The sequence below is a fragment of the Myxocyprinus asiaticus genome, chromosome 5 (genome assembly GCF_019703515.2).
Source record: "Myxocyprinus asiaticus isolate MX2 ecotype Aquarium Trade chromosome 5, UBuf_Myxa_2, whole genome shotgun sequence".
NCBI lineage: Eukaryota > Metazoa > Chordata > Actinopteri > Cypriniformes > Catostomidae > Myxocyprinus > Myxocyprinus asiaticus.
The window spans coordinates 51,145,296-51,160,312 of record NC_059348.1 but is presented as its reverse complement, the minus strand read 5'-3'; the positions used below and the strand labels follow the sequence as shown (position 1 = coordinate 51,160,312).

The following is a 15,017-nucleotide window of genomic DNA, read 5'->3' as shown; positions in this document are numbered from 1 at the left end:
TCAAAATAATGAAATGGTAAAAACATCATATACCAAATCCAAGCATTTTATCCTCTCCAATTTCTTTCACCGGCACCCTTTGCAGTTACTTATAAATCACTCTACGACAACAGGTGGAAAAATGCCAATACAAATTAGATAATAAATAAATGTTTAAATATAAACATAATAATAATAACAACTGAAAAATAAACCATGACCTATAGATAAACACAAATCTCATAAATTTTTGTTTCATAAGATGGCTACACAACTTTGATCGTCAGAGACATAATTTGATGTTCCATTATATTTTCAGAGTTTGGACATGGACTTTATCACTACCTGCTGGTGGAATCTCCAAACTGCAAATGTAGGAACTGAGTCTGGACTTTGCGGTGAAAACAGAGGTGGTAATAAAATGTCATAGCGCAATGACCTATTTCTCAGGAAAATAGCAAATTGCACTTTGTGCCACTTCATTACCTTGCAATACACCCACAGATTGCTCTAACACCACCCATGCAACTTGCACTTTGCGCTGGCACGAAAATTGCACTTAGAATAAGCGCTCACAAAAATTAGATAAGACATAACGCTTTGTGCACTCATGAAAATAGAGCCCAGCATCTCAGTTAGCATATAGTACATATACTAAACACTTATTTAAAGTACATACTTTTTTATACTCTATGTAGTATGCAATGATGGCTGGTGTTTTTCAAAAATTGGGAAGCACAGACTATCCATAAGCTGCTCGAATTACTACTCAAATGGTGAAATCTTTAAACAACAATGATAAACAAAGTGCAAAACTGTTTTCCAACAAAGTTGGCAAAATATCCGATTATGAAAGCTGAAATAAATGTGTTATGCCAGATAAACCTGTACGTGTACAGTATTTCCGAGTTGCCGAACACTCTGTACTCAACAGCCTTGTTTTTAAATTTCATAAGCTGTCAATCATGTGCATCACAGTTTCAGTAATCGATTTTTTGTTACAAAGTTCCGCCTTTTTGAGAGCTCGACCAAACATCATATGGAGAATCTGGGCTTCCAGGCAGGACAAAAATACATTGATGGAAAGCCCAATGTCCAGTTGTCACTCAGATGCAGATTGAACGCAAACAGCAGCTAAAAGCTCCTATAGACTACCAGAGAAGGATGTCATAATAGCTAAAAAAAAAAAATGATCATTAATCATTCCAACTTAAATTTTAGGTTCATACATTTGGCCTTACATTCCTCACAACATTTGTCCAACTGAAACAACTGAACCGTTACAAACTCGTCCTCTTCTGTAGCGCAAGGTGTAGTGGCAATATAGGCCAGAAAAGTGTGAATAAATGCATACTTCATAAGTCCACCAGAAATAGTGTACTGTTTTAAACATACCGTGATTTGGAATATACTCTAATCTTGCATGCTATTTAGGGCAGAAAGTATGCAGATGGCATAGCTACATACATTGAGTAATGGGCAGGAAATCGAGTGTCATTATAGCAACTCAAATCGTTTTGCCTCTTATAATCTGTCATTTTCTGCACCAAACAGTCAGAACTGGAGTGTCCTTGAAGCTCCAAACATATGAGTCACAGTCAAAGTGCTCTTTCTCTTCCTCTCTCTCTCTTTGCCCATTTATCCACATCTCGCTGTATGAGTCCTCCAGCTCTCTCAAATATAACTGCTCTCCTCTGTAATTGCTGACAGGTGACACAGCCCCGCTTTCTCTGTTTACCACAATACCTGAATACCTCTATAGGGGAACATATGTATGAGACAGATGACACATTGCAGGATGGGCAAAATTAACTCAGTAAATGCAAGTTAGAGCTACTGTTAAGACAATTTCAGAGTCTCGCATGGAGAATCGTGATGACGAATCAATTTTGAAAAATGGTTGTTGTCTTCAACATAACTAAGTCAACATAAATGCCATCCTCATCCCAATTTACTTTCAAAACCTGATGTATTTTCGAGTGAAATAGGATATTAAACGAGAAAAATTGCACTCTTCCATTGATGTGATTGTACAAAAATGGCATTCCCAAATAGAGTTTGCGATCAATTATGGAGCACTACTCTCGTCCTTGAAAGTTAAGCAGTCTAGGTGATGTCAGCCGGAAGGAGTCATTTATGTTCTGAATGGAATACTAGTTTATTTCTTAATCCACTGTATAATTATATTGCCTATTAGTTTTTAAAAATAGTATGTGAAGAAGCATGCCAATTAGTACACAACAATAAATGTCTCTCACCAAACTTTTCGTCATCTTTGGGGTCGTGCAGTGCGATTCGCTCCATGCATCTCTCCTCCTCACGTTTAATGACGCAGTTGGAGATCTCTGAATGTATGGGCCCCGTCTGGAACAATACGAAGACAAAGATAAATCAACTAGAACAACATTTAAGCAACATGAATAAACAGCAGCAGCACAGTCTGAATTTACACTATTTAAAAAAAAAAATTTAAAAAAAAAATGCACCTGAACAAAAAACAAAACCTGCAATGTCTGTCAAGATTCTGTCTATTTACCCCTCTGGGGGTAAATAAAAACCTTTTATAGACGATGTCTTTAAAAGAAGTAGTGTTTTGTCTGCCTCTGCCATCTGTAGCGTTTGTTCCACAGTTTGACTGAACGTTCCTCTCTGTACCATCCATGACAATCTATGGGAATTTTTAGTGAACAATCTTTTGAAGTTGGTTGCGCTCAACCCAAAGGTAGCCAAAAAACAAAGATAAAAAAATAAGTAATTTGTAAATCCAACGTAGTCTCATGACAACTCGTAATAATTCATACAAGATGGCGAAATCGTAAGATGACATGGCTCATATGAAAAGGTATGACTTTTATTACCATCGAAACCAACCAATCAACATACATTTCAATTTCAAATCACTCCAATACAAGCATCACATTTTAGCTAACCTCCTATCCAACACTTTATTTAAATAAAGGAAATATCTGTAAATAGATTTGGTTACTCATTCCATTTATTTATGCAATACAATGACTGCAGTATGGGTTGGGGGGTATGGGGAGTGGGGTTTCGTGGTACACAAAAGTTATTTTCCTATTAGAATCATGGTTAGGTTTAGGGTTTGGGTATGGCGTTTAAGGTTTAGATTAGGGGTTACATTTAGGAAAAATCGTAAAAGCATTATTTGTTAGTCCGTTTATTTTTCTTTATGGGAGTAAAAGTCATTTTTGTATGAGCTAATACGATTTCTTATGATTTTACCATCTCGTACTATTATTACGACTTATTATAAGACCTGGTTGGTAAATCTATAATCTATAATGAAGTGTTAAATGATGACAGTACATACAGTATGTTTGCCATGTATCACTTGATGTATAACTAAATGCGCTCTGAGAAACGTATATTCTAACTTTTTAGTTACTAAAGTATTGTTGTCAAATTGCTGTCAAAACATTCCTTATGTGATATTTATGCATATATATTATATATAAATCTAAATCTACTTGGTGTATGTACTCTTTAAGACCCCAACCTTTGGTTTTGACTTCCTTTGGGACGATTCAAAACTTAATTGGGGGCAAGACCCAAAACCCCTTACCCAACTCCTGTCTGCAGTCTATAAGAAACAGGCCGGATTCCAGGGAAAATAAAATCTCCCCAGAAAAACAATCTGATAAGCGGTGCTGTCTCGTCATCGCTGCTGACCACACTGAGCCTGGGAACCTATTTATAGGCTCAAGCATAAGATTTTAATTTTACACAGTGGGTTTTTCATTAGAGAAATATGCTTCTCTTGGTTCCAGAAGTACTGCATTCAGTTTTTCCATAGGGATTTCATAAAATCCTTCAAAAAGAGTTCTAAGCCATGAACCAAACCAAGCAACTCCAGGGTGAATCACAACACGCAAACTTTGATTTGTATTTGAAAAGTATTTGAAAATCGGACCAAAAGACAAAGGTAAAAGAATGTGTACTTAACGTCTTTAATGAGGGATTTAACTAAAATCCCATGAAGCACTGCAAATAGGGTTGTCAACTTTCTACCAGCCAAATATGGGACATTCCTGCTCAAATTACGGGACACTTTTAGCAGGGCTCTTAAAACAAAAGACACGTTTGGTTTGGACAGCCCCTAATAAGCTTAAAATGATAACTGCTTTATTCAACAACTAAGAAGAACCAAATTTATAACAATCTTAACTTTTAATAAACACTACTTTTTGTCCAAATGAACGAAGCTGTCAGTCGCTAGTATGCCTCTTGAGGCCAGGGGAGTGAGGTTTACACACTGCACAGCACGTACCAGCTGGCTACTGTTACATATGCATTATAATGGATTTTTGTGGGATAGAAACACTTAACATGAAATTAGTGTAATCCTCCTTGGATTACATTGCCGTTGTTTTGGCAGTAAATTGTTTTTAATCACAAGAGAAATTTAAGAAATCACATTAAGCATTATAACTAAAGCTGTACTGTACTTTTGTCCTAAAAGTGCTGCAGTTTTTCTTACGTCGTTCAGTGGAGTCTCTCTTCCAGGACGAACGAACTGACATATGCAATGCAATGTCACGAATAGGTGCATTTTACTGACGTTTTGGAATCACAATGGTGAGAAACAATCATAATGCACTCGAATACTATATGACAAAATTCTCCTGTGTCTGATGGAAAACACAACAGAAAACGCGACCTGATTGTCATTGATCTTTCCCTCGGCTGCTTCTTTCAAGTACAGCGTCCGTGCAACGTCAAAATGACCAAAAAAACAGCCAAAATGACCCTCAATTCACGCTAAAGGTGTGTTTTTGAGGTCCATTTCATTCAGTTTTTTAAACATTCTCAGCAGTTTGTGTGTGAGACACTTAAATACGGGACAAATAGCGTCCCAAATGGATTTCATATGGAACGCAACTTTCTTTCCTTAAATACAGGACGATTCCGTATTATATGGGACGGTTGGCAACCATAACTGCTTTAGGTTGATTTAAAGTTGTTGATTATGAGAACAGAAACAATATTTTATTGTAAAATATTCAAATATAAGCAAATGTATAGGCAGTTTTAGAGTGTAGAGGGGCCGATTTGACTGCATCATTTGCAGTGCATCATGGAAGTGGGCGGACACTCTAGAGCTCTTTTGGCGTGCTTTGTGGGCCAAAATTCTCTTATTGATGGATTGTTTGCCTTCAAGATCATTGGTAGTGTAGTTCTTCACCAGGAATTCCACTATTAAATAACTCAAATTAAATGAAGATAAAATAACATGGACTGATGGCTTCAAAAGAAGCATATACCACTGAATAACAACCTCAGAGCTCATGGTAGGTTTGTCTTCAAAGGTTTATAATCTATCATTAAAAAACCATTCCCCTGTGGAAAATATGAATTGGATTTTTAATGGGATTGTAAATGAGATGGCGGGTGGAGTTCAGGGTGCCCACTTATCTGTGTGGGCACCTCGTGCTGCCCCCCGCAAGATGCCGCCCTGGGCAGCTGCCCATGTCGCCTATGCCTAAATCTATCACTGTATGTTGCTTATGGCCTGAACTCATGAAAATTATGACTGTGGCGACACTTTGGCAAAATGGTTTTACATGGTTTATAACACAAATCGTTGCAGTCTAGAGGTCAAATGTCCACTGTCTGGTGCTAAAAGCAAGTTAAATGTTCTCCAAACCAGATGAGCTTTTTTAAGGTAATGCTATAAAGTTTTAAATCAACAAAACCGACCTCCCACCCTAAACCTTATGTGCAAATGTGAGATGGAACACGCAAATACTGAAGCACCCTGTCATTTTGTGGTGCTTGTAAAACACTTTTGGCACACGTGTCGACTGGCATGCTCTTCAGGACTAGTACCCCGGTCCTTTGCATCGCAAGTGCAACGCTCTATCAGATGAGCTACTATGCAATTTGATTGTGCATGAACTAGTTTGTAAATGTAGTTGGTTATATTGCAAATGTTAAAAATGTGTAGACTGACAAGTTATGCACTTGTAAAAGTTTATTGATGTCATAAGATATCACTGTGTGAGGAACAAGGCGAAAAGTATCTGTTTATGCACCAATAATCTGCTGTTTTACTCATTATTTGTGTGAAAGGAATAAAAGTCATTGTTGCTGTAGCAAATCTTAAAAAATAATTTTATAACAATGCACTGTAGATGTAGCAACGTGAGTCGTCCAGGTTGTGTTTTGAGAATACATGCCCACACACATAAATACACAGCTGTCTCTTACCAGAATGACGATGAGGAAGAGGACAAGAAAGGCCTGCCTTGCCGTGTGTCTATGCATTCTGCGCACTGTAGTTTTCAAAGATCTCACACGGAGCCTTATAAAGCCTGAAAGAGACAGTACAATAAAACACACATCGAGAGCTGCTTCTATCAACTGCAGAATCTGTTCTTCTCTTGGCCACATCGGGATTTTATGCACCACTGTGGTTTTTGTTCTGAAACCAAACCATCACACTGTATAACCTGTATAATTCTACTGTATATTATATAGGCCTACTGTACTATCCCTTCGAAAATAAGAATTCTGATCACACTGAAGTGTGCAGGGCTGATAAAAGAGAGGGGCCGAGTGGGCAGGGGTTTACAGGAAACGTGTGTCGACCTGATTTACTGATCCAGAGCGAATTGAAGAGGTATAAAATCTAGTCACAGTGTTTTAAGACAACACCTCCACCTCCGAGCCCCTGCTGTCTTACTCATCTTCATTAGTTCCCAAAAAAAGAGAAATGGATGAATCATAGGGTATGGACCATTCACAGTAGCGCCATCTTTCATTTTTGATGGAAATGAGAGTGAGGCTGTGAGGGACAGATTTAATCTCGTCAATGGGTTGTAATGTTGTTTCAAGTGTTTTGGATCTTTCTGCTGGCAAAACATTGAAAAAAACCCTATTTCACCTTTTATTTCCTCTTTCTGGTACCAGCATGCTAAATGACTGACTGACATCCTGCTTATGTGTGTGTGTGCTTTTGTGTGCGAGTGCAAATATGAAATAAATGGTCAAATACATTTCAAAATTCTGTGAAAATGCCCATATTGGTGAGGTTTTAATATAAACAATGATGAACGTAAACAGCAGGACAAAAAAACGGATTTGCATCAAAAATTCAGACAGCAGCACCACCTTTGTTTTTTGACGGGAATGACAACGAGGCTGTGGGAGATACAGTCCCTTTAATGGGTTTTATGGTTGTTTAAAGTGTTTTTGGATCGTTCTGGTGATAAAACAAAATAATCATAAAATAATAATAATAAAATATCTTTCCAAAAAATGTCAGTAGACAAAAAACTCCAGACAACATGAGTTTAATTAGATGTGATCTACAGGAAGAGCTTTTTGATAGCTTTAAACAGTGCATGTCATTAAAGGCACAGTAAAGGCACATGCACACTTCATACAAAATTTTATGGGTGTGACGTCATTTAGAACAAAATATGACCAAAACTAAGGTGTTTTTGAGTTTGTTTCAGTAGTTCGGAACAGCTCACCAGTGCAAACTTTCAGGAAAACTTTTTACCTGCTGCTAAACACCTTCTTACTGCCATTGGTCCACGTCATCCGTGGGTGTGACCTGAAGGCAGGCCGAAAACTAATTCCTGTTCAGTCAGTTAAGATCATTCAACATGAGCACACCGGTGTGCAGAGTTATTAGCGAGCTGGTGCAAACTTACCTACATCTGTATGATCATTCGTGTAGAGAGCATGTCATGCAATTTGTCTATAAAAGGAATCAAATATACTGTTGTTTGATATGCTGCTTCACTCATGTGCCATCTGCAACCGAAAGCCATTCACACATCTGCCCAAAGTAAGATATGCCTATCATCATTATTTTTGTCTGTATTCTACTCATTTACACTCTTTTATACACCCATCTTTGCAGTAGTATCAGTGTTATCATAAATTACAATAACAGAGTGTAATCAGAGCATATAACAACATGTTAGTACATTAGCGCCATTAATGTAGAATGTAAACATTACAAATTACACATTATCTTCTGCATATACTGTATATGACTTTTAATCATCATCGAGTAGTTAAAACAGCTTCTTTTACTGATCTCGTGTAAATTCTACTCATAGAATGAGGCATGAAGTCATTGAAAACACATATTTAAATGCTCATCAAACGCCTCCGCCAGCAGCGTGGCCGGTGTCTGAATGTTCGCAAACAGTATGTCATTGCTTAGCTGTTTAAGGGCGTTTTCAGACCTGTAGACCGTTTGCTTTGTTCCGAAACGGGGACTAAATTGTTACAATGCATTTTCTCCTTGGTTCGGATCGCTTTCACAAGGCAACATTTCCAAACGGACCAAAATGTGTTAATGCAAGACTCAAGATGGATGGATAACAGCTCAGAGGGCTTATTGTGGCTTATTTTCTAATCACAGTTATATTAATTTATCAGTTTGAGCAGGAATCAAGGCTTCGTCTGAACAACAATATTGCAATGCACTTGTTTCGAAGAAGAGCAATCACAAGACATTTTCAGAAAAGAAGGCGTGCCATGACATGCTCACCTATAGAATTTGTCACCAAAGATCTATCACGTATGTTCATGGTTATCTGCATATCTATCGCTTATCTAATCGCTATAGCTTATCAGCATTTCACGAATGTTTAACCCTCTTTTGCATCGTGTTGCCTTAAAACATTTATGGTCATGTAAATTAATTGCATGTTATGGGTATTTGTGTGAAATTTGTGTGATCATTCATTGTGATGCAGGTTGGCTTGTTGGTCCATTAGGTCAGTTTGCATTCTCACCACAAGCAAACCGCTCCAGAGTTTGTTTGCAATCGGTCCAAGACCACCTTGTTTTGGTGCAGATCTGAGTGTGATTGCCATGTTCATATATGCCTAAACGAACCGAACCAAGGGAGAAAATGTGGCTTGTTCCGAAATAAACGAGCCAGGTGTGAAAACACCCTTAAACTTATTTTTGGCTCTGAGCAAAGAACGAAGAAGCACTCTGCCTGGAGTGTGCTGGAGCCTTTAGTCTATCCCTCACAGCCTTGTTTTCATTCCCGTCAAAAATCAAAGATGGCGCTACTGTGAATAAGGTCTATTGAGCTGCAGTTGTCTAGTATGGCGTTAATATTAATCAAATGACAACAACAAGAAAACTACAAAACCACTCACTGCTCTTAGCTCTTAACTTTAGTAGCATTAAAAAATATTAATGTATTATAATCATACAGTGAAGAACAGTAACTTAAGTAGTTTTATGTTAAATTTCATAACTTTTTCCATTTCTGAATGTTTTCTTGAATACTTGCACTGTTTTCTAAATTTTGTTTCTTTGTTCTATCGTTTTTATTTGTTCGGTTGCTTGTAATTTATTTCTTTGTTCTTACTTTTATTACTTTTTTACTTGTCTTGAATAATTACTTTAGAACTTGAGACAATGTTTACTCAGATTAGTTAATATTTTGTTGTGGTATTGAAATTGGTGTTGTGAATTGTCAAATTGCATTCATATCTAAGAAAAATAGACATTTTTACAAAAACATGCTCAAGTGAATCAAAATCATATAAAATCAAATCTAAATCAAAACGAATCAGGAAATATGTAGGCAAAACCTGACCCATATCCACACTAATCATCCAGTGTAATACTGTATTTAATATAGCTCAACTTAATATGGTCTGTGATGTCAAACTATTTAGATTTTTTTATGATGCTATTTCTCAAATGGAATATAGAAGTGGCTGGATTTCGTTTGCATGAATGTGAAGGCAACATTATTCTGTGCTGTGAGTCACTGCATGCCTTCAAATGCACTGCAGAAATCTGGACTGATTCACCAGTGGTGATGTGTGAAGCGATAGAAAGAGAGAAAACAGATCTAAAGCAAGAGAAATTGGCTGATTATTGGCTTTAAGGTTTCTTTGCTGTAACATTGTTCTGGCACAGGCACAAATGAGTTTTATTCATGTAATGTATCAAAACATGTTCATATCGAAAGTGTGTTTTCCTCTATGGATGTGTTTGCTCACAAAGCACATGTATAGGTCATATTTCACCCAAAAAAAAAAAAAAAAAAAAAAACATATGCAATTTTATTTTGCATAAAGAATATACCGCCTAATTTAGGACTGTTAAGATTGCATTTGCATTGTGACATTTCTTTCATGAAAATTAAGCACGTTTCAGTCTCCAATTCTCAGTAATGTGTCCAGATGTTAAACTTTTGCATTCTCATTATTCTCACTGATTATTCTCATTAGAATCTCATTACTGTAATAATGAGAATTCTCCTGACCGGACACATTGATTTTGCAGTGCAAAAATTTTAATGGAACATTATTATTATTATTATTATTATTATTATTATTATTATTATTTATGCACACATCAGTTCTAGTTATTTTCTTCTGATTTTGGGGTGAAATAAGACACGAGCATGTTCTTAACAGGCTTCGTGTGATTCACCTCAGAAAAACACGCTTATGTAAATACGATGCTTGCGACAAACGCGTTTAGGATTAAATGCATGATTTTAAAGTAATTATGTGGACGTTTTTTTATTTTAAGAAATGTCAAATTAAAACCCATCTATCATATTTAAATTACATAACTCTGTGATACCAACATAACTGCACATAAACACCAATATAATATATGCGGTCTCTCTGTGAATTCACACATTTTTTGAATAATTAATTCACCTATAGAAAAGAAACACGCGAAGCGAACGAGAAACACGTCGTCTAAAATCGTAAGGTGTTTGTATGTTATGCAGTGAAAGGGTCGCCGACGTTTAACATGTATTGCAGTAGCGTCAGACTATGATCAATGAATGAAGAAATGTGAAGGAAATCCGACGCAAACTCACCATCACAGAATGAGACGCAATATAATCCCTTTCTTCGCGTTAATAGCGTCTTAAAATGAATGATGCGGTTGGTGCACCTGCGATTCCAACTTTCTCATTCGCGACTCACATTAAGGGAAAAGAGCAGGAAGAAGAATAGATGTCTGTACTGCACTAAAGCTCCGAGGAGACTGAAGAGATCGTGTTTGCTGTGTGATTCCCTCATAGCCTCTGGTGGTGCTGCTGACAATCACCTGCACAAACACCAGCTCACCATTATATCATCTCTGATCACTCAACATTATTCAAGATTAAATCACAAATATCTTTGAACATCACTCACCACCATTCACCATTATTCCAGCACAGTTGACTTATGTTTGACTGATTTGTCTTAAAGGGACAATTTACCAAATAATAATAATAATTTAAAAAAAACTGTCATAATTTAATCACCCTCATGTTGTTCCAAACCCATATGAAATTATTTATTCTGTGGAACACCAAAGGAAATTTTAGACATTTTAGACCTCTGTCACCATTTAGTTTATTTCTGTCTTTTTTACATACAATGAAAGTCAATGGTGACTGAGGCTAATATTCTGCCTAACATCTCTTTTTGTGTTCAGCAGGTTAATAAAAGTCATACAGGTTTTCTTGTTACAACACGTGGGTGAGTAAATAATGACAGAATTTAAATTTTTGGGTGAAAAGCGATTTTAACATTCTGGAATTTCCAGGAGACTGAGCCCTAACCACGCCCCCTCTTTCCAAAACCCCGCCCTCCAAAGAAAACGCTGAGACCTAAACCGAGCAGTAGAGCAGCACTGTGCGTTCCCATGGCTGTCAAATACAGCAGCAGCACAATAGCGCCCTCAATTGACAAATATTATAAATCTGAAAATGGCATAAAGCTTCAATGATCCGCTTCAACTACAACACTGTGAGATTGCACAAAATGATTGACAGGCAGAAAGCATTAGAGACCGCAGCCCACAAACACGTTTTGTTTGCTGTTTACAGAGTCTAGAGCTATCACAGAGAAAGGTGTGAATATCTTTCAAGGATTAGGAACATTTATTTTCACTTACAGCACCTTTAATGGGAGTAAACGTCACATGTTTTATCTTTATCACACTCACATTATCTTATGATTTTCCCAACCAATTGGCTTGTACAAATCATTTCAAATTCGGTCTCAGACTGGGTTGAGTATTCAGCATCACTGAACCAACACTGGACCATCACTCAATTATCACTAACTATTACTAAACCAACACTGAACCATCACTGAATCATTACTCACCAGTACTGAACGGACACTGAACCATCACTGATTTATCCACAACTATCACTGAACCAAAAATGAACCATCACTGAATCATCACTCACCATCACTGAATCAACATTTACCAGCACTGAACATAACTAAATAATGAATCACCAGCACTAAACCACATTAAACCACCACTGCATGATCACTCACCATCAATAATCCAACATTTAACAATCTCTCTTCATCACTGAACCAAAACTGACCATCACTGAAGTGTCACTCACCATCACTGAATCAAAACAAAAATATCACTGAATCATCATTTAACCATCACGGAATGATCACTCACCATCACTGAACCCAACATTGAACCATCACTGAATTATGACTCACCATCACACCACCAACACTGAACATCACTGAATTATGACTCAGCATCACTGAACCAACACTGTACATCACTGAATTATCACTCACCATCACTAAACAGCATTGAACAACCACTGACTTATCACTCACCAACATTGAACCACCACTGAATGATCACTTAGCATCAACAAACCAATATTTAACCATCACTGAATGATCACTCACCATTATTGAACCATAATTTACCAGCACTGAACACAACAAAGTGATCACTCACCATCACTAAACCCACACAGAACCACCACTGAATGATCACTCACCATCAATAATCCAACATTTAACAATCACTCATCATCACTGAATCAAAACGAAAATATCACTGAATCAACATTTAACCATCACTGATCACTCACCATCACTGAACCCAACATTAAACCATTACTGAATGATTACTCACTATTTTTGAACCATCATTTACCAGCACTGAACATAACTGAATGATTACTCACCATCAATAATCCAACATTTAACAATCACTCATCATCACTGAATCTAAACAAAGATATCACTGAATCAACATTTAACCATCACTGAATGATCACTCACCATCACTGAACCCAACATTAAACCATCACTGAATGATTACTCACTATTTTGAACCATCATTTACCAGCACTGAACATAACTAAATGATCACTCACCATCACTAAACCAACACTGAATCACCACTGAATGATCACTCACCATCAATAATCCAACATTTAACAATCACTCATCATCACTGAACCAAAACTGACCATCACTGAAGTATCACTCACCATCACTGGATCAAAACGAAAATATCACTGAATCAACATTTAACCACCACTGAATGATCACTCACCATCACTGAACCCAACATTGAACATCACTGAATGTTCACTCACCACTATTGAACCATCATTTACCAGCACTGAACATAACTAAATGATGAATCACAATCACTAAACCAACACTGAACCACCACTGAATGATCACTCACCATCAATATTCCAACATTTAACAATCACTCACCATCACTGAATCAAAACTGACCATCACTGAATTATCACTCACCATCATTGAATCAAAACTGACAATCACTGAATTATGACTCACCATCACACCACCAGCACTGAACATCACTGAATTATGACTCAGCATCACTGAACCAACGCTGAACATCATTGAATTATCACTCACCATCACTAAACAGCATTGAACAACCACTGACTTATCATTCACTAACATTGAACCACCACTGAATGATCACTTACCATCAATGAACCAATATTTAACCATCACTGAATGATCACTCACCATTATTGAACCATAATTTACCAGCACTGAACACAACAAAGTGATCACTCACCATCACTAAACCCACACAGATCCACCACTGAATGATCACTCACCATCAATAATCCAACATTTAACAATCACTCATCATCACTGAATCTAAATGAAAATATCGCTGAATCAACATTTAACCATCACTTAATGATCACTCACAATCACTGAACCCAACATTAAACCATCACTGAATGATTACTCACTATTTTTGAACCATCATTTACCAGCACTGAACATAACTAAATAATCACTCACCATCACTAAACCAACACTGAACCACCACTGAATGATCAGTCACCATCAATAATCCAATATTTAACAATCACTCATCATCACTGAACCAAAACTGACCGTCACTGAAGTATCACTCACCATCACTTAATCAAAATGAAAATATCACTGAATCAACATTTAACCACCACTGAATGATCACTCACCATCACTGAACCCAACACTGAACCACCACTGAATGATCACTTACCATCAATGAACCAATATTTAACCATCACTGAACCAAAACTGACCATCACTGATTATCACTCACCATCACTGAACCTAAACTGACCATCACTGTATTATCACTCACAATCACTTAACGAAATCTGACCATCACTGAATTATGACTCACCATCACTGAGCCATACTGAACATCAATTATCACTCATCATCACTAAACCAACACTGAACCCCACTGAATTATCACTCATCAGCACTGAACCACCACTAAATGATCTCTCATCATCAATGAACCAACATTAAACAATCACTGAACACTGAAACAAAACTGACCATCACTGAACCAACACTGAACATCACTGAACTACGGCTGACCATCATTGAACCAACACTGAACATCACTGAATTATCACTCACCATCACTAAACCAGCATTTACCATCACTGAATTATCACTCACCATCACTAATCTAACATTGGACCACCATTGAATTATCACTCACCAACAGTGATCCACCACTAAATTATCACTCACCATCACTGAGCCAACACTTAATCAGAATTGAACCACCAATGAATCATCATTCACCATCACTGAACCAACACTGAACATGACTGAATTATCACTTACCATTACTGAACCAACACTGAATTATCATGGTGGAAATGTTTTACTGGTTGGAAGCTTATAACTAACTACGGTAATTCTGACATGATCTAGACACACTTACAATATAAC

General features: G+C 37.1%; 1 protein-coding gene across 3 annotated transcripts in view; it reads right to left on the bottom strand.

The window, feature by feature from the left end:
• Positions 1 to 10,974, bottom strand: part of LOC127441637 (pituitary adenylate cyclase-activating polypeptide type I receptor-like) — a 54,610-nt gene extending 43,636 nt beyond the window's left edge. For 2 of the 3 annotated variants that reach the window (XM_051699252.1, XM_051699253.1), the window contains exons 1-3: positions 10,829 to 10,974; positions 6,208 to 6,311; positions 2,238 to 2,343 (exon numbers count right to left, since the gene is read on the bottom strand). In XM_051699252.1, coding sequence (XP_051555212.1) covers positions 2,238 to 2,343; positions 6,208 to 6,264 — 163 coding nt within the window. In that variant the 5' untranslated portion in view covers positions 6,265 to 6,311; positions 10,829 to 10,974. The remainder of the gene's footprint in view (positions 1 to 2,237; positions 2,344 to 6,207; positions 6,312 to 10,828) is intronic. The other variant, XM_051699254.1, reaches the window with a different exon arrangement.
• Between the last annotated feature and the right edge of the window lie 4,043 nt (positions 10,975 to 15,017).